Genomic DNA, 20,790 nt, shown 5'->3' on the forward strand with positions numbered 1-20,790 from the left:
GGAAGACTTCCAAGCTCTTTTACAAGGCTAGTATTCCTAATTCCAAAAGCAGGTAAAGATACAACAAATAGAGAAAACTGTAGGCCAATATCCTTGATAAGCACAGGTGCTAAAATTCTCAACAAAATACCAGCAAATGATATCTAGCAATACTTTAAAAAGATCATTCACCATGATCAAGTGGGATTTATCCCAGGGGTAAAAGATTGGTATAATATTTGCAAATCAATAAATGATACATAACATAAAAAACGAAAGGTAAAAATCACATGATCAGAGCCATAGACGCAGAAAAAGCATTTGATAAAATTCAGCAGCCACTTATGATAAAAACTCTTATGAGTAAAACGGGAATATATGGGTCATATATAAATAATAAAGGCCTACAGGGAACTGGTCCGCACAGCAGTGGCGAATGCAGCTCAGCCCTGGTTTAGAAAACCAACAGGCGCAAGGTGGCACATAGGAGCCAGGCCCACAGATGGGCTTTCCCATGGGGAACCAGGCCTGCATTGTACCTAGGCTGCTTTGATGCTTGCTTTTGCTAAAACTCCCCAACCGTGAAATGTTTAATGTGTATCTTTGAAGTGACTTCCTAAAGTCTGTGCTAAACCTCCCAAGGAGGGAGTATAACCAGTTCAACCACTTTTTCTCTTGCATTTGCAACATCCTTTTCTTTGTTATCCATAAGAAACACTCAGCAACATCCTTTTCTTTGTTATCTGTAAAAGTAATCACCTAAAGCAATAATGAATCTGAGCATAATGAATGAGAACCTTCTTTGATACAATGCTCCCAGAAAGCAATAAAAGCCTGTCCAGGCAAGGGTCAGGGCACCCTCTCACTCAGAGTGGCCATGCCATCCCTTTTTCTCCACAGGACTTCTGAAGTCCATGTGAATTTGTTCTTCGCATCCACAACACCATGGACCCCACTGGTCAGGGTCTGCATCAAAGGCCGTATACAAAAAATCTATAGCCAACTTCATACTCAATGGGCAAAAACTAAAAGCTTCTCCCTTAAGATCAGGAACAAGACAAGGATGTCCATTTTCAACACTCTTATTCAACATAGTACTGGAAAGCCTCACCACAGTGATCAAAGAAGAAGAAACAAAAGGCAGCCAAAGCGGGAAAGAAGAAGTAAAACTGTCATTCACAGACAACAGGATAGTGTACACAAAAAACCCTACAGGCTCCACCAAAGAACTACTAGATGTAATAAATGAATTAGGCAAAGTAGCAGGACACAAAATCAATACTCAGAAATCACTGGCCTTTTTATATACCAATATTGAACAATCAGAAAGAGAAACTAAGAAAACCACCTCTTTTACTATTGCAAAAGAAAAAAAACTAGGTAGTTAGGAATAAATTTAACCAAGGAGATAAAGAGCTATCTTTAGAAAACTATAGGATACTGAAGAAAGAAACAAAGAAAGGTACAAATAAGTGAAAGCCCATATTGTGTTCATGGACTGGAAGAATTAACATCAGTAAAATGTCCATACTACCTAAAGTAATCAATAGATTCAAAGAAATTCCTATTAAAATACCAGTGAAACCTGGTTGGTGTGGCTCAGGGGACTGAATGCCAGCCTGGGAACCAAAGAGATGCTGGTTCGATTCCCAGTCAAGGCACATGGCTGGGTTGTGGGCCAGGTTCCCAGTAGGGAGAGCATGAAAGGCAACCACACACTGATGTTTCTCTCCCTTTCTTTCTCCTTCCTTCCCCCTCTCTCTAAAAGTAAATAAAATCTTTTTTAAAAATTAAAAAAAATACCAATGGCATATTTCACAGACCTGGGACAAATATTCCAAAAATTTATGGAACTAAGACAGACCCCAAATAGCCTGAGAAATCCTGAGAAAGAAGAACAAAGTTGGATGGATCACAACACCTGATACCAAACTATAAGGCCATTTTAATCAAAACAGTACTAGCAAAAGAACAGACACATAGATCAATGGAACAAAATAGCTCAGAAATAAAACTCACACCTTTATGGTCAATTAATATGTGACAAAGGAGGCGAGAGAATAAAATAGAGAATGGTGCTGGGAGAAGTGGACTAGTACTTACAAAAAAAAAAGAAACTAAACCACCAACTTACGCCATATACCAGAATAACCCCCAAATGGGTAACATACTTAAATATAATTTGTGATACTTTAAAAATTATAGAGGAAAAAATAGGCAGTAAGTTTCAGATATCTTGAGGAGTAATATCTTTGTTGATATATCTCCTGGGGAAAGAGAAACGAAAAATAAACAAGTGGACTAGAGCAAATTAAAAAGCTTCTGCACAGCTAAAGAAAGCATCATCAAAATGAAAAGGGAATCCACTGTATGGGAGAACACAATGTCTGAAAGATACAAAGAAGTCACATAACTCAACACCAGGAAGACAAATACAATTAAAAAGGGGGCAAAGGACCTGAACAGACACTTCTCCAGGGAGGCCATACAGAGGGCCTATATACATATAAAAAAAATGCTCATCACTAGTCATCAGAGAGATGCAAATTAATCACAATGAGGTATCACCTCACACCTGTCAGAATGACTATAATTAATAAATCAACAAACAGTAAGTGCTGGCAAGGATGTGGAGAAAATGAAACCCTAGCACACTGTTGGTGGGAATGTAGACTAGTGCAGCCACTGTGGAAAACAGTATGGAGTTTCCTTAAAAATGAAACTGCCTTATAATCCAGCAATTCCACTTCAGAGAATATATGCTAAGAAGTGCAAAACAGCAATTCAAAAGAATATATGCACCCCTACGTTCATAGAAGAGTTATTTACAATAGCCGAGATCTGAAAGCAAGCCCAAATGCCCATCAATAAATGAGTGCGTAAAAAAGCAATGGTATGGTTAACAATGGAGCACTACACAACAGTAAAAAAGAAGGAATTCTTACCTTTTGGAAAAACCTGGTTGGAAGTGGAATCTATTTCACTAAGTGAAATAAGCCAGTCAATGAAACACAAATACCATATGATCTCACTTATAAGTGGAATCTAATGAACAAAATAAACTAGGAACCAAAACAGAGTCAGAGGCACAGAAACATGGGAACTGAGAGCTGTAAGTGGAGAGGTGGGGAGGTGGGGACTATTTGAAAGATGGTGAAGGGAGTAAAAGAACATATATGCATGAACCAAGGACACAGACATGGTAAAGGGACTGACTGTGGGAATGGGAAGCAGGGTGGGTGGAAGGGGTCAACGAGGAAAAAACTGGGAAAACTGTAATAACACAAACATCAAAATATTTTTAAAAGATTAAATGGGTTGAAAATGGACCATGCTTCACTAATTCTGCATGATGTTGCAGAAGTGAAGGGAACCAGGTTTGCTTAAGTAATTCTGGTGATAGAAATGTACTGGCCTCAGAAGCTACTGAGGTGGTCCATTCTATCCTAGGACAGTGTGAAAAAAAAAAAGAAAGAAAAGAAAATGGGCCATGCAAAAATGTAACAAAAGAATAAAGTTATTAAGAATAAACTCAAATAGGTTTTACTTTTTCTTAGAAAATTCCCTGTTCTATAGACCTGTTGCACTATTAGAAAGAAATGAAGAGCCTAGAAGTAATTTTTTAAGCCCTGGCCCGATGGTCAGCTGACTGAAGCATCCTCCTGTTCACCAAAAAGTGTGTTTGATCCCCAGTCAGGGCACATGCCTAGGTTGCAAGTTTGGTCGCCAGGTTGCTGGTAGGGGCACATACAGGAGACAACAAATTGGTGTTTCTCACAATGTGTGTCTCTCTCCCCCTCCCTCCATCTCTCTCTCTTTAAAATCAATAAACATATTCTCTAATGAGGATCTTTTAAAAAGTAACTTTTTAAGTATATTTTTATTGGTTATGGTATCATAGTTGCCCCATTTTTTCTCCCCTTCATCCCCCTTTACCTCATACCCCCAATCCCTACAGCTTCTCCCCCTTTTAGATCATGTCCATGGGTCTTATATGTAAGTTCTTTGGCTTCCATTTCCTATACTATTCTTAACCTTCCCCTGTTTGTATCTACCCACCATGTTTCTTATTACCTGTAACTTTTCTCCCATTCTCCCTTCTCCACCTCCCAATTGATAACCCTCCATGTGATCTCCATTTCTCGGATTCTGTTCCTGTTCTAGTTGTTTGGTTACTTCGCTTTCGGTTTTTTAGGTTTGGTTGTTTACAGTTCTGAGTTCATTGTCACTATATTGTTCACAGTTTTGATCTTCTTTTCCTTAGATAAGTCTCTAACATTTCATACAACAATGGCTAGGTGATGACGAACTCCTCTAGCTTTACATTGTTCTGCAAGTACTTTATCTGTCCTACCTCTCTAAATAATAGCTTTGCTAAATAGAGTAATCTTGGATGCAGGTCCTTGCCTTTCATGACTTGAAATACTTCTTTCCAGCTCCTTCTTGCCTATAAGGTTTCTTTTGAGAAATCAGCTGATAGTCTTATGCAAACTCCTCTGTAGGTAACTGTCTCCTTTTCTTTTGCTGCTTTTAAGAGTCTCTCTTTATCTTTAATTTTTGGTAATGTAATTGTGATGTGTGCTGGTGTGCTCCTGTTTGGGACTCTGAGATTATTCGACTTCTATGCCTATTTCCTTCACCAGACTGGAGAAGTTTTCCTTCATCATTTTTTCAAGTAAGATTTCAATTTCTTGCTCTTCCTCTTCTTCTTTTGGCATCCTTATGATTCAGATGGTGGAATGTTAAAAAAGTTGTCTCAGAGGTTCCCAAGATTTACTCTCCTCATTTTTTGTGAATTCTTGTTTCTTCATTCCGTTCTGGTTGAATGTTTCTTTCTTTCTTTTGTTCCAAACTGTTGAGTCCTGGTTTCCTTCCGTTGACTATTGGTTCCATGTATATTTTGCTCCAGAAAACATTGCACAACCTTCTCTTCTTTATTTTGCAACCATACTCAATCATTTCTGTGAGCATCCCAATTACCAGTGTTTTGAACTCTGCATCTGATAGGTTGGCTATCCATTGCTTAGTTGTATTTTTTCTGGAGCTTTAATCTGTTTTTTCATTTGGGCCATATTTCTTTGTCTTAGTGAAACAGTCTGGGTGAATATTTCTTCTTTAACTCCTTGGTTGTCAGATGTCCATACACTTTGATTTTTCTGCCAGTTCTGGTTGTGTCTTGTTTTTAAGTTGGGTGTTATCCTTCTTTTGGTTGTGCAAGGAAGTGAAGCATATCAACCTGTCTCCACTTGGCCAGAACAAAAAAACTAATTTTTTAACACGCAGGTATTGTTGTATGCTTGTGGAAAACCATAAAAATATTCAATATAATGCTTGCCTTGTGTATATTTCAATGTAAAAATTAAAAAAAAAAACTTAGTGTAAAATGGTTTAGTTACTTATACTTTTGGTAACTCATGACCAACCAAGGTAAGACAACAGTGGTGACTCTGAAGCTTTTTTGTATCACAGACTCCTCTGAGAGTCTAATGAGAGCTATGATTTGTTCTACAGTAAAACATGCAAACATACATACATACCTAGCATTTTAAAAGCATCATGGCAGTCAGAGCAATGTAACCCAACTATAGAACTGATGCCTTCACAAGCATAAGGACATAAGGTCAAATAAAGGTCATAAGACTCCTCAGAAAACAAACTGTTAATAACTCTACAGCTTTTTCTTGGTCATCCAGTCAAAAAACACTAAACATAAACATCTCTGAGTTTTATCAAGTGATATACACATAGAGCAAAAATGCATGCACATGCCCTGGCCAGTGTGGGTCAGTTTGTTGGGCATGGTCTGCAAAGCAAAAGGTCACAGGTTTCATTCCTGGTCAGGGCACTGCCTGAATTGCGTGTTCGGTCCCTGGTCAGGGTACGTATGAGAGGCAATGGCTTGACGTTTTTCTCCCTCTCTTTCTCCCTCCCTTCCTCTTTCTCTAAAGACAAACAATTAATGAATAAAACATGAAACAATAAAAATAAATAAGTTATTTAAAAATAAATTCATGTCTTAAACTTTAAACCTAAAGTGTTTAAAAATAAATCTAATGTTAATATTAGTAATAAGAGCTGAGCATTTATTATATACTATATTGTTCTATGTATTTTAAATATATTTATACATAAATGTATATAATTGCTATCCCCATTTCACTAATAAGAAAATTATAGCACAGAAAAATAGAGTCAAAGAACAACTACCCAAAACATAAATGATTAATGAGATTAAGATGCAAAAATATTTTTTATACTGTATACCATCTAACAGCAACTTAGACCTGTATAAGTTCTACAAAGCAGGACATTTTGTCCAAACTCCAGAAGGATGACAATCTTGATCCTTTTCCATATTCACACCAAGGTAATTGTTATAATATACTCACTTTGGAGTACACTGTAACCAGAAATGTGAACCAAAATGTTGAAAAAGAATACGACACTGAGGACTTCTGCCAAGATGGAGACATAGGTGGAAGCACTGTACCTTCTCGCACAACCAAGTTTAAAAACCACAAAGTTTTAGCAACAAAAACGCAGCCAAACCACAGAAAATTGAACTATACAGAAGTCTGACAACAACCACCCCTTCAGCCAAACCAGTAAGAGGGGCAGAGCCAGCAGCAGAGCAGGGTTGGGCAGGAAAGATCCATCGGACCCACCCGGGCACTTGACCCAGGTGCACCAGCAGCCATGGGCGGATCCCAGGTGTGGAGTAGTGGGCGGACCCACTGAGGGCTGACCTTGGTCACATGCTTGCACGCAGATAAACCGGTGAAGGAGTGAGCAGTGAGACAGAGCAGCAGGAAGCGGCAGAGGGGACCGCTATTGTCCCTCTCTGACCCCACCCCCACGTATAGCATCACAAAACAGCGACCTGGGTGGCCCCGCCCTGGTGAACACCTAAGGCTCTGCTCCTCATACCTAACAGACACAAACAGATAAAAACATGGCTCAAGAACAACTCAGAGCCCCAGAGCCAATAAATCTAAGTGATGAAGAAATAGCCAAACTTTCAGATGCACAGTTCAAAACACTGGTGATCAGGATGCTCACAGAACTGGTTGATTTTAGTCACAAATTAGAGTAACATATGAAGGCTAAACTAATTGAAATAAAGGGAAAGGCACAGGAAACCAATAGTAATGGAAAGGAGACTGGGACTAAAATCAAGGGAGTGGACCAGAAGGAAGGAAAAAATGACGAAACAGAAAAGGATGAAGAAACAAGAATTCAAAAAAAATGAGGAGAGGCTTAGGAACCTTCAGGACATCTTTAAACATTCCAACATCCGAATTATAGGGGTACCAGAAGGGGAAGAGGAACAGCCACAAGTGGAAATCTTATTTGAACAAATAATAAAGGAGAACTTCCCCAATCTGGCAAAGGAAATAGCCTTCCAGGAAATCCAGGAAGCTCAGAGAGTCCCAAAGAAGTTGGACCCAAGAAGGAACACACCAAGGCACATCATAATTACATTAACCAAGATTAACATGAAGGAGAGAATCCTAGAGGCAGCAAGAGATAAGGGGACAGTCACCTACAAAGGAGTTCCCATCAGACTGTCAGCAGATTTCTCAAAAGAGACCTTATAGACAAGAAGAAGCTGGAAAGAAGTATTTCAAGTCCTAAAAGGCAAGGACCTACATCCAAGATTGCTCTATCCAGCAAAGCTTTCATTTAGAATGGAAGGGCAGATAAAGTGCTTCTTAGATAAGGTCAAATTCAAGGAGTTCATCATCACCAAGCCCTTATTATATGAAATGTTAAAGGGACTTATCTAAGAAAAAGAAGATAAAAAATAGGAACAGTGAAAGGACAGCAAACTCACAGTTATTAACAACCACACCTAAAACACAAGCAAATTAAGAGGACAGCTAGATCAGGAGCAGAACCATAGAAATGAAGATCACATGGAGGATTAGCAACAAGGGAGTGGGAGGAGGAGAAGAAGGGGGGAGATGGTACAGAAAATAAGTAGCATAGATGGTAGGTAGAAAATAGATGGGGGGAGGGCAAGAATAGTATGGGAAATGTAGAATCTAAAGAACTTGAGACACGTGGTCATAAACTAAAGTGGGAGGAATGGTGGGGGAGGGGGTTTGCAGGGTTGAGGGGAATGAAGGGAGGAAATAGAACTGTAATGGCATAATCAATAAAATATATTTAAAGGAGAATACAACACTAACTAAAAGATTTACAAGATTTAAATGGAAGATTATTTGGCGGACAAAAATATTTCAGTTTTGCCCTGGCTGGTGTAGCTCAGTGGATTGAGCACGGGCCTGTGAACCAGACAATCGCAGTTTGATTCCCAGTCAGGGCACATACTGGGGTTGCAGGCAGGTTCCCTGCAGGCCAGTTCCCAGCAGGGGACGCATGAAAGGCAACCATACATTGATGTTTCTCTCCCTCTCTCCTTCCCTTCCCTTCTAAAAAAAGATAAATAAATAAAATCTTAAAAAAAAAATATTTCAGTTTTTTTAAATTACTGTCTTTTGTATAAGTAGTAGGAATAAATCATGTTTTGGAAAAACTAGCAATGCAAGATATAAACATTTGTGAAATAAGATACCTTTTTCTACAGAAAAAGTTCAAGCTCCCCTACCTAAAATTTTCTAAAGGGTTTGCCTCCTTATTACCATCTTGGTTCCATGCCTCCTCCATTCCAGGATAATCACAAAAGTACAGAAAACCTCACAGGTTCAATAGGTCTTACTAAATCCCATCAATAGCAAGACAAATTTCAAATTCCCTGGATGTGCCTATGCTATGCCTGGCCCAATGATGCACAAAATAAACGTGTTGAATGGCTGCAACTTCTCCAGAAGAAAAATGTATGTGTTTAACATTTCCTACTTCCCATAATACGAATATGACACTACAAATTATTACAGCACCAGAATAATGCAATAACACAATTCTTTTACATTAAATCACATGCCTAAAAAGTTCACATTTACCATTTTTTAGATTGTAGATGGGGGGGAGACTGATTTTTAAAATTCAATGTATGCAGTTACTAGCAATTAAGATACCACAAAAAATTTACCTGAGCATATTCCTTTTTTTAAACAATGACACTTTTAAAAGAAGATTTTATTTATTTATTTATTTTTATAGAGCGGTGTAAGGGAGGGAGAAAGGAAGAGAAGCATCAATGTAAGAAACATCTACTGTTTGCCTCTCGTACACACCCCAACCGGAAACTATATCCACAACTCAGGTATGTGCCATAACTGGGAAACAAACCTGCAACCTTTTAATTTGTGAGATGATGCCCAACCAACTGAGTGACACTGGTCAGGGCGACAATGATGTTCTTAATGTACTAGAATTGTTATAGCTTTTTTCCTAATGCTTAGTGAAAATACAATAAAATCATGGATCTTTTCATTTATACCATCAGAAACTTTTTTGAATTGTATATGAGAAATTAGCTCCACTAAAATAAGTGGCCTGTTTTTTTAATAGCAATGTTCTAAATTCAGTGAAGGTTAAAAACCAAGAAACATGAAAATAAACATATTCATATACGTATGATGCAAAAACGTTCCCTCTGTATTTAATTCACAAACTGAAACACTTGCTCCTGATTTATGGTTAAAATATCTATATCAGACTTACGGCCAAGATGGAGGCATAGGTGGAAATACTGTGCCTCCTCACACAACCGATATTAAGGACAACAAAGATTTAGAAACAAAAACACAACCAGAACAGACAGAAAATTGAACTGTATGGAAGTCCAATAACCATTTAACCAGAATGGTAAGAGGGGCAAAGCTGGCGGCCAGTGGAGAAGAAAAGGTGGTCGCAGCCAGACCCAGAAGTGCAGGCGATGCAGGGCTGACCACAGTCACACATTCATGTGCAGAAAAAACAGGCAAAAAACGGGCAGCAAGACAGACCATGCAACCCAGGGCCCCAGTGATGGTAAATAAAGCCTAAAAGCACTGATTGAAAAGGTGCTGGCTTGTGGGAAGTGGCAGAGGGGACTGAAATCGGAGAGAGCTCGAACAAGCACCACTGATCCCTCTCTGACCCCACCCCCACCTATAGCATCACAACCCAGCAATATGAATTGCCTCTCCCTGGTGAACACCTAAGGCTCCACCACTCATACATAACAGGCACAACAAAGACAAAAAAATGGCTCAATCAGAAGAACAAATCAAAGCCCCAGAGCCAATACTTTTAAGCAACAAAGAGATAACCAACCTATCAGATACACAGTTCAAAACACTGATGATTAGGGTGCTCACAGACCTGGTTGATTTTGGTCACAAATTAGATGAAAAAATGAAGGCTACACTAACTGAAATGAAGGAAAATGCACAGGGAACCAATAGTGATGGGAAGGAAACTGGGACTCAAATCAAGGGAGTGGACCAGAAGGAAGAAAGAAACATTCAACCAGACCAGAATGAAGAAACAAGAATTCAAAAAAATTAGGAGAGACTTAGGAACCTCCAGGACATCTTTAAACGTTCCAACATTCGAATCATACTGGTAACAGAAAGAGAAAAGGAAGAGCAAGAAATTGAAAACTTATTTGAAAAAAGTAATGAAGGAGAACTTCCCCAATCAGGCAAAGGAAATAGACGTCCAGGAAGCCCAGGAAGCCCAGGAAGCTCGGAGAGTCCCAAAGAAGTTGGACCCAAGGAGGAACACACCAAGGCACATCATCATTACATTAGCCAAGATTAAAATGAAGGAGAGAATTTTAGAAGCAAGAGATAAGGTGACAGTCACCTACAAAGGAGTTCCCATCAGACTGCCAGCTGATTTCTCAAAAGAGACCTTACAGGCAACAAGGGGCTGGAAAGAAGTATTCCAAGTCATGAAAGCAAACCAGCAAACCAAGCAAACAACTAGAACAGGAGCGGAGCCACAGAAATGGAGATCCCATGGAGGGTTAGCAACAGGGGAGTGGGAGGAAGAGCAAAGGGAGAAGGTACAAAGAATAAGTAGCATAGATGGTGGGGAGAAAATAGGGGGAGGGCAAGAGTAGTGTGGGAAATGTGAAGCTAAAGAACTTATGACACATGGACATGAACTAAAGGGGGGAAGATGGGTAGGAGGGGGTGTACCGGGTAGAGGGGAATGAAGGGGGGAATGGGACAACTGTAATGGCATAATCAATAAAATATATTTAAAAATATGTATATCAAACACACAAAATTGAACTATATTTTACATTATTTCCTGGAAGTCTATACTAATTGAAAAAAGTTCATCTTTGCATTACCATCTTAGCATCACCCTCTTAGCATCAACAGCACATGAGAGTAAAAACTCAGACTAAAACATTCCCTAATATTAAGTAGCATTTTTTAAAAACAACTTATAGTTGCTGCAAGATCAATTTACCAAAACAGGCAAAACTCAATACAATTTCTTCATCATCTTAGAAGACAGCTTGATGCACCACACTTTTTGATCTGCTTTATTCTATTTCCATTTCTTAATGCCCCAAATAGAAATTAAACACTTTTAGTAACAGCCAAAATTTCATCAATCACAGTAAAAAGAAGCAGTATGATATGAGTAACAGAGGTATTCCACAATAGGTGAACAGCCTTGGTAATGACCTTAGAGTATATGCTGATACAGAAAATCTATTCAACGTGTACAGGAATCACATTAAATAATTCTATTCTCACTTACCTGATGAACTCTCAGTAAATACTGTTAATGTTTGTCCTCCAACACTTTGCAAGACAAAAGGATGTTCTCTAGGGGCACTGACTGAAGCTGGTTTTCCGCCGATATCATGAATATTTGCAAGATCCTCATTTAAAGTAAACGACACCTAATAGACACATTAGGCAGAGCTTATTACAATAGACTTTTACATTCAAAAGTACAAAAATTCTGATTATAAATCAAGTAACTTTTTAAAAAATGTGAATCTCTTCTAGTCATTTAAGCATTTTTTAAACTTTAGCCAAAAATCTTTAATACTTAGTCATGAAAAGAGACTGTATTCCCATTTTCAGAATAATGGGGCTAATCTACCATTACAAATACACATAGCCTTAAAATATTTTTTCTGGTTTGTGGCTGAACAAATTCTATTTTCCAAATAGGGATATAATTTTTCTCCCCATGGTCTTCAAGGTCAAGAGTCCATGTCTTAAAAAAATAAATATAGCCCTGGCTAGTGTAGCTCAGTGGATTGAGCGCAGGCTGTGAATCAAAGGGTCACCAGCTCAATTCCCAGTCAGGGTACAAGCGTAGGTTGCAGGCCAGGTCCCCAGTGAGGGTCACGTGAGACACAACCACACATTGATGTTTCTCTCCCTCTCTATCTCCCTCCCTTCTCCTCTCTCTAAAAATAAAATTTAAAAATACATAAATAGAAATAGATGTGTGTGTGTGTGTGTGTGTGTGTGTGTGTGTGTGTATGGGCTGGCCAAAAAGTTTGTTTTTTCCCCCATAAGATGGCTCTAGTAGCACTTAGCTGTCTTTAACTTAATTCGAAACAATTTTGTTAAGACTGTACTATGACAGCTGTCATATCAGCATGAATTTGAAAAACACTTACCAAAATTGGTGAATTTTTGTGTAGCCATTTTAATACTGAAGATGGAAAACAATATGCAACATTTTTGGCATATTATGCTTTATTATTTCAAGAAAACTAAAAACACAAATGGGGACCTAGCTGGTGTAGCTCAGTGGATTGAGCGCAGGCCTGCAAATCAAAGGATCTCGGTTCAATTCCCAGTCAGGGCACATTCCTGGGTTGCAGGCCAGTTCCCAGCAGGGGACACTTGAGAGGCAACCATACATTGATGTTTCTCTCCCTCTCTCTTTCCCTTCCCCTCTAAAGATAAATAAATAAAATCTCTTTAAAAAAAAACACAAATGGAAACCCCCAAAAAAGATTTGTGCCTTGTATAGAGAAGGTGTTGTGACTGATCAAATGTGTCAAAAGTGGTTTGTAAAGTTTCATGCTGGAGATTTCTCACTGGACAACAAATACTCTACAGTCCAGTAGACTGGCTGAAGTTGATAGCAATCAAACTGAGACATTAATTGAAAATGATCAATGTTATACTACATGGAAGACAGACGACATACTCAAAATATCCAAATCAATAAAGTTATTGGTGAAAATGAAAAATGTGTCTTTTATTTTATTGAAAGAACTCAACTTTATTGAAAAACTCAATCTCTATAAATACACAGATTTTTCAGCCAATCCTATATATTTATCTATCTCCTAGAAAGTGCCTGGCACGTAGAAGGTAAACAGTATTTGCTGAATGAATAAATACTTTACGGTATTAAAAAAGCAATTATACTGGAAGGGAGAAAAGTGAGCTACTTATATAGCGTAAACATTCCCATAAGCAGAAGTTACATTTCTTTCCTAGGTCTCAATGACTACTGTATGAGTACATGGTGCTCTTTTATTTTTGAATATTTTAATAAATACAACTAAATATTTATAAATATACTCAATATTGGGATTTAGAATAAAAAGACATAGTAGGCATTCTTTCAAAATGATTTTTACTATACAATAGATCTCCCCAAAAGAATATAAAATTTTACATCGAAGAGATTTATAAACATAAACTTCTGATCTCCTAACCACAAAGGAAGATTAGGAAATATTTATTAAATATCTCTCTACTGTACGTTAGGTACTTCAAATTATGTGCTGGACTTAACAGGTCTAATCTAAAGCCCTCGAAAATCTAAATTAAATGCCTCTGCCACACTGAAACAATGTTAAAATATCACTGAGGTAATACCAAGTTTCATAAGTATTGAGAGAGGGAATATTTTAGGTCAAAGCAGAATGCTAAAAATGAAAAACTAGAAAGGAATCCATTCATCCGCACAAGAGCAGCATTTATACTAATGTGTTCCTAACCATTAGCTACTAGTTGGACGTGAAGTTTTCCAGAATATAAACAGCACCCTCTCCTCACCATTACTAACACACAGTAAAATAATCTCATGTTTTAAATAAAATCTAAATAGAAATAATCTTACCTCAGTCCTTCCTTGATTCCTTAAAAGGAGAAAAGAATGAAATTTTAATTATTTAGATTTCATTTTTTCTTAAAATTTATGCTATTAAAAGAAATAACACTATGCATTTTTTATATAAAGTATTAAATTTACAGAGCTTAATATTTATCTTTGGCTCTCCTCAACTATCCTATTTCTAATCCTATAGGAGAAACAAAAATCACATTAATACTACATGAGTATTTTAAGTTTGTGTCACTTAATACTATTACAAACTGTCCTAATATTATTTTATCCAAATAATGATTTTATTACAATTGTTATCTTTATTTCTGAGCAGTTTTAGCATTCAGCAGCATGTGAATGCGTATTTAATACAGATATACAGTATTTCAGCAAATTTTACTACTTGTCTAACTGAAGATGTTTCACTTACCTAATAAAATCTTAAAGACCAAAATTAGATTTAGCAATATTTTTAAATTATAAACAATTTGTCTACACTCTAAAAACAATATATGTCTACACATAAACACACAAACCAAAATAAGTTTTAAAATAGCTATAATTCCACTGTTAACAACTTGGTATAGTAAATATCCTTCCAGGCTATTTCTATATATTTGAATTACATGTTTTTAAATGTTTTTTAAATAAATATGGAATCATCGCACACCTTATATAACAGCCTGATTTTTATTTTTTAACTTTTAAGTCTATTTTATTGATTATGCTATTACAGTTGTACCATTTTTCCTCTCCCTTTACCCCTCTGCCTGCACCACCTCCTCCCTCCAGCACTGGGGGGAAGTACATGTCCTTAGATCACATCCATGGGTTGTACATATTAAGTTCTTTGGCTTCTCCATTTCCTATACTATTCTTAACCCCCCCCCGTGTATTTTGTATCTAATTTTTTTTAATGTATTAAATACTTACTATATGTAAAGTAGTAAGTGTAAGGTCCCTGTCCCCAGCCAGCAGAACATAAAAGTTATATCCGTGATTATAAAATGAGATTAAATTTTAATAAAGATATGAAAGGTTTTGCAACGATGCATCCCAATTCAGAATGACAACGCTCCACACAGGCATGCACTGAACTCACTGTAGTCCCTTCTGCATCACTCCTAAACTTGGCTTCTGGAGGCATTTAATTTAGCTGCCTTTAAGACAGAGGAACTGTAGGCAAAGGCAAAGACACAGAAAGTACTTGCAGAATGTTTACTGAACTGAATTGAGGCGAATACAAAAGCCCACATAAAAACTAAGGAAAGCTTAAACCAGGTAATGGTAGAATGCAAGAAGGAATATATGGCAGGGTGTTTAAACTGTTAAACTGTCAGAACTGACAAAAGAGAAAGTGACTGGAAGTGGGCAGCGAGAGAAAGGGATGGATTAAAGATCATGCTGACATTTCTAGTCGGAGTCACCAGAAAATCACCCAGATGCAATCAGGAAACACCTGATGGGAGGACTTCATTTCCATGCATAAAAATAAAATTATAATGATATCTTAGCTAAAATAAGGGACTGATGAACTCTAGATGAGTTAATTTTCTAGAATAAAAATTAATCCTTGAAAACTTTAAACTTATTTTAAAAGGATTACATATTCTTTTGTCTTGGTGTGTGAAAATATGAAGCACATATGACCTTCTACACTGCAACTAAAATACACCCTTTACATGATGACCTGTGGTTAAAATGATAAACATCAACTACTTAATAGGAATTTAAAACAAAACCAAACCTCCCTGTCAGGCAGTTAAAGACTTGGTATTTGAAAGGATGGGCCTGATGACCACCCTTTCACTGACCACCCCATAATACTGTGCAGTTTCTCCTTCATCACTGAGTCCATCTCTCAATACCCCACAGCTAGTTCTTTAGACTCCAGTCTTGTTCCTCTTGCCTTTTTATCTTTCCTTTTTCTTACGCTTTTTAAATACTTCTTAGATTTGACACCAGTGGAGCCAGACTTTCCACTAAGCACCTTCTTTTCCAGATTAAGAAAATCAAGCAAATAATACCAAATCTTTAACTGCATGACAGGGAGGTTTGGTTTTGTTTTAAATTCCTATTAACACATCCTCTTCTTGGACAATTCATCTGAAAAACCATTACGTGAGGCCATGCAAGGTATGTATTTCCAGAGTGGGTTGAGCAGGGTAGTCACAACCCACGTAGGGTGGAAAGGAAGTGCCTTGGGTGGAGGGGAAAGCCTGGAGCAAGGAGTCAGAGCTTAGTAGGATGAGGAGGGCATCCACGTAAAATCAGAACAGCTCAACAAGAAGTGTGTCAGAAGCTAGCAAGGTGAGTGCATCCACATGGGAGGATAACCAGAAGTGGGCTGTTAAGAGCCCTAGAGAGGTTAAAAGGCAGAGGGAATGTCTATGAGGAGAGTGCAAACTCAGAACAGTGGGTAGAAGACTGACCGCACTGACAGTATCCCTGCGGAGGACAGCAAAAGCAGCAACCTAATGAGGAGTGCAATATAGCCCAAGCAGGTGAGGAGAGCCTTCACACGCTGGTAGTGGAAGAGAGGTTTGAACAAACAAGAACACAGACCTAAACAAATAAGTGAACATATTAAAGATAACAGGAATCAGGTTTCTCACTTTCAGAAAAGATACAAATATGAAAAGGGAGAAAAGTAAATATACCCAGTAGTGCTGGACTGGCATATTGATTTAACTTCATGATTTTCAATATATGTAGATAAAGAAATAAATAGAAATGTAAAGCTGTGTGTGTAAAAACACTCCCCAGCCCTGCCCACTGAGAGGACCTGAGTGTATCTGCAGTTATACTCAGAATGAGAACTTGTGGTATCCAGATGTTAGTTTCTACAAGGAACCAGAGCTCCTTGCAAAACTGAATGACACCAGGGCTCAGAAATATACAGATGAATCTAAAACATCTTTCTATGACAAAAGGTGCTCAAAGAATAGTGAGAACATGTCAAACAGCCACAGGACTTAACACTACTCAACTATTTACTTTAAAATGGGCCCCGGCAGGGTGGTTCAGTTGGTTGGAGCATCGTCTCATACACTGAAAAGTTACAGGTTCAATTCCCAGTCAGAGTACATACCTACGTGGTGGGTTCGATCCCCAGGTGGGGTGCGTACAAGAGGCAACCAATCATGTTTCTCTCTGAAATCGATGTCTGTCTGTCTGTCTGTCTGACTCTCTCTTACTCCCTCCTTCTCTCTCTAAAAATCAATAAATATCCCAATATCCTTGGGTAAGGACTAAAAAAATGGTTAAGATGCTAAATATTTTATATATATATTTATAATTTTTTCTACCACAAATAAAAAGGGAAAAAGCATAGAAACCAGCTAGAAGAAGTTTCCATGGACTAAATTTTGGACAATTTAACCAATGATGATGGTAACAAATGATGACCATTAAATAAAACTAGAATCCATGAGTTCATACTAACATCAATAAATGAAGTAAAAAATCTGATGGTGAATAAAATATTTACATAGTCTCAAAGTACCACCCCACAGAACACTGAATATTTACAAAGGAGAAAAAAGAACATTTATAGTGAAAAAGCTTACAGGATACACCTTATCAAGTGACCAAAGTTACGACTACCAATAATGGGACAAAATGTAAACATGAAAACTCTGCTAGAAAAACTAAAAACTTGGGACTTCCAGCCAAGACAGAGGTGGAGGTAGACACGCTGTGCCTCCTCGCACAATAAAAGAAGGACAACAACAATTTAAAAACAAAAACAACAAGAAATGATAGAAAATCAAACTGTAAGGAAGTCCAACAACCAAGGAGTTAAAGAAGACACACTCATCCAGACCAGTAGGAGGGGTGAAGACAGACCCCGGGGCAGAGAGGACTTGCAGCAAGGTGGCGCCTGAAGGACCAGGGTGGGCAAGGCAATGGCTAGTGGACCCAGCCAGACAGCAGATTGTGGAGTGGGGTGTGCAAGGCTGCAGCTGACCAGCAAGGTGGCAGCTGGCGGACCCAGCAAGGCAGTGGCTAGTGGACCGGGTGGTCCCACGTTCATGTGCAGATATACCAGGAGGAACAACTGGGTAGCAAGACATACTGCGCAACCCAGGGCCCCAGCATAGAGAAATAAAGCCTTAAACCACTGATAAAAAACACCTGTGGGGGTTAAGGAGGCCCACAGGTGTTCACTGGAGAGACCCACAGGCTCCTAAATGTACACAAACCCACCCACACAAGAATGAGAACCAGAAGGGCCCAATCTGCTAGTGGGAAACCAGGGAAGTGACTGAAATCCAGCAGAGTGGAAAAATCTCCACTGTTCCCTCTGGGACCCCTCCCCCACATACGGGGTCACAGCACAGGGACCTGGGTTACGCACCCAGGTGAATACCTAAGGCTCCGCCCCTTAGTATGTAACAGGCACTTCAAGACCAAAAAAAAAAAAAAGGCCCAAACAAAAGAACAGATCAGAGCTCCAGAAAAAATACAACTAAGTGAAACAGAGGGCCAACCTATCAGATGCACAGTTCAAAATACTGGTAATCAGGATGCTCACAGAATTGGTTGAATAAAGTCATAAATTAGAAGAAAAAATGAAGGTTACACTAAGTGAAATAAAGGAAAATGTACAAAGAACCAACAATGATGGGAAGGAAACTTGGACTCAAATCAATAGTGTGGACCAGAAGAAGAAACATTCAACCAGAACAGAATGAAGAAACAAGAATTCAAAAAAATGAGGAGAGGCTTAGGAACCTCCAGGACATCTTTAAACGTTCCAACATCCGAATTATAGGGGTACCAGAAGGGGAAGAGGAACAGCCACAAGTGGAAAACTTATTTGAACAAATAACAAAGGAGAACTTCCCCAATCTGGCAAAGGAAATAGCCTTCCAGGAAAACCAGGAAGCTCAGAGAGTCCCAAAGAAGTTAGACTCAAAGAGGAACACACCAAGGCACATCATCATTACATTAGCCAAGATTAACATGAAGGAGAGAATCCTAGAAGCAGCAAGAGATAAGGGGACTGTCACCTACAAAGGAGTGCCCATCAGACTGTCAGCAGATTTCTCAAAAGAGACCTTACAGGCAACAAGGGGCTGGAAAGAGGTATTCCAAGTCATGAAATCCAAAGACCTACATCCAAGATTGCTCTATCCAGCAAAGTTTTCATTTAGAATGGAAGGGCAGATAAAGTGCTTCTCAGATAAGACCAAATTCAAGGAGTTCATCATTACCAAGCCCTTATTATAGGAAATGTTAAAGGGACTTATATAAGAAAAAGAAGATAAAAAATAGAAACAGTAAAATGACAACAAACTCAGTTATTAACAAGCACACCTAAAACAAAAACAAACTAAGCAAACAACTAGAACAGGAACAGAACCACAGAAATGGAGATCACATGAAGGGTTATCAACAGGGGAGTGGGAGGGGGAGAGAGGGGGAAAAGGTACAGAGAATAAGTAGCATAAATGGTAGGTAGAAGATAGATAGGGGGAGGTTAAGAATAGTGTAGGAAATGCAGAAGCCAAAGAACTTATATATATGACCCACAGACATGAACTAATAGGGGGGAATGCAGATGGGGGCGTGCACAGGGCACAGGGGAATATAGGGGGAGAAATGGGACAACTGTAGTAGCATAGTCAATAAAATATATTTAAAAATTTTTAAAAGAAAAGAAAAACTAAGAACCCAGCTTCATCTTTCTGATATTCTTGCCAAAGATGAATAACCCAAACCTAATCAGGAAAAAACATCAGACAAACCCAAGAGTACTGACATTAATACAGTATATAAAAATAAAAGAGACCTGACGACAGAACACAACACGAGCTTGTGGACTAGATCCTCTTCCTATTACACATTATGGAGACAAATGACAAATCTTGAATAAAGTCTAGGATTAAGTACTAATACAATTTGACGTTAATCTACTGATCTGGAGGGGTGTACTGTGATTATGTTGGAGAATGTCCTTGATGCGGTAAAGAAGTTCTTTATATTATTTCTCCAACTTTTCTGCAACTTGGGATTGTTTTAAAAGTATTAAATAATTGTAAAATATGCCCAGCTTACTTAGTCCCTTAGTAAGGAATTTGAGAATGTTACTAATATTTCTCTATAACAATGTTGAAATGAATATCCTTATATACCAACCTTTCAACCTGTGCCATCACTAACCTGTAACTTCTACAAGATGAGTTCCTAGAAACTGCTGGGTCAAAAGCATGATATTTTATCATTAGTATTTCTAGCCTTTTCATTATCTCAATCCTACGCTGCTGTATCGGTTTGTCTTTCTATAAGGGCAGTATCAAGAACTGAACATAATGCTTGTACTGTCAGCTAACTGGCAGAGAAAACAGTGGAATTCTTATTCTACTTTGCTCTGAGCAGGAATATGTATATCTGAATATATGTATATATGTATATGTATATATATACATATATGGTACCTGACTGCCCTTCAAAGTTTGTACCTACCTAAAATAGTATAACATTGTTCTAAACTTAGTCATTTTTTAACAGAAAAATTATATCTCACTTTTTGTTTGCATATTTTTTATTATTAGTGAGCCCACACATGACATTGAATGTTAAATTGTTTAGAAACAGAGCTAATAGTTAAGTTTGGGATAAGCCATATTAGTACAGACTGCATGATTATCATTAAAATAAACCACCCCAAAATTTAAAAACGGGAACTTTTCTGAAGCAGGATGTTGATGTAGAAAGATTAGTTTCATTTTATAATGACACCCCTCCAAAACAAGTATAAACATTGCAGAGACAGTGGATATTTTACAGAAAAAGAGTTCTAAG

The 20,790-nt window shown here is 38.0% G+C and overlaps 1 protein-coding gene and 1 non-coding gene across 3 annotated transcripts in view; one reads left to right on the forward strand and one right to left on the reverse strand.

Annotated features, from left to right (window-relative positions):
• GTF2F2 (general transcription factor IIF subunit 2) overlaps positions 1–20,790 on the reverse strand; it is a 171,855-nt gene that overhangs the window by 141,036 nt on the left and 10,029 nt on the right. For both annotated transcript variants that reach the window (XM_037147365.2, XM_053665402.1), the window contains exons 3-4: positions 13,996–14,014; positions 11,653–11,797 (exon numbers count right to left, since the gene is read on the reverse strand). In XM_037147365.2, the coding sequence (XP_037003260.1) occupies positions 11,653–11,797; positions 13,996–14,014 (164 nt within the window). The remainder of the gene's footprint in view (positions 1–11,652; positions 11,798–13,995; positions 14,015–20,790) is intronic.
• Positions 3,307–3,436, forward strand: LOC119050839 (small nucleolar RNA SNORA66). The gene has a single exon (XR_005082818.2). It is a non-coding gene; the product is annotated as a small nucleolar RNA SNORA66 (small nucleolar RNA).

The sequence above is a fragment of the Artibeus jamaicensis genome, unplaced genomic scaffold (genome assembly GCF_021234435.1).
Source record: "Artibeus jamaicensis isolate MK-2021 breed Jamaican fruit bat unplaced genomic scaffold, CSHL_Jam_final contig_414, whole genome shotgun sequence".
Taxonomy (NCBI): domain Eukaryota; kingdom Metazoa; phylum Chordata; class Mammalia; order Chiroptera; family Phyllostomidae; genus Artibeus; species Artibeus jamaicensis.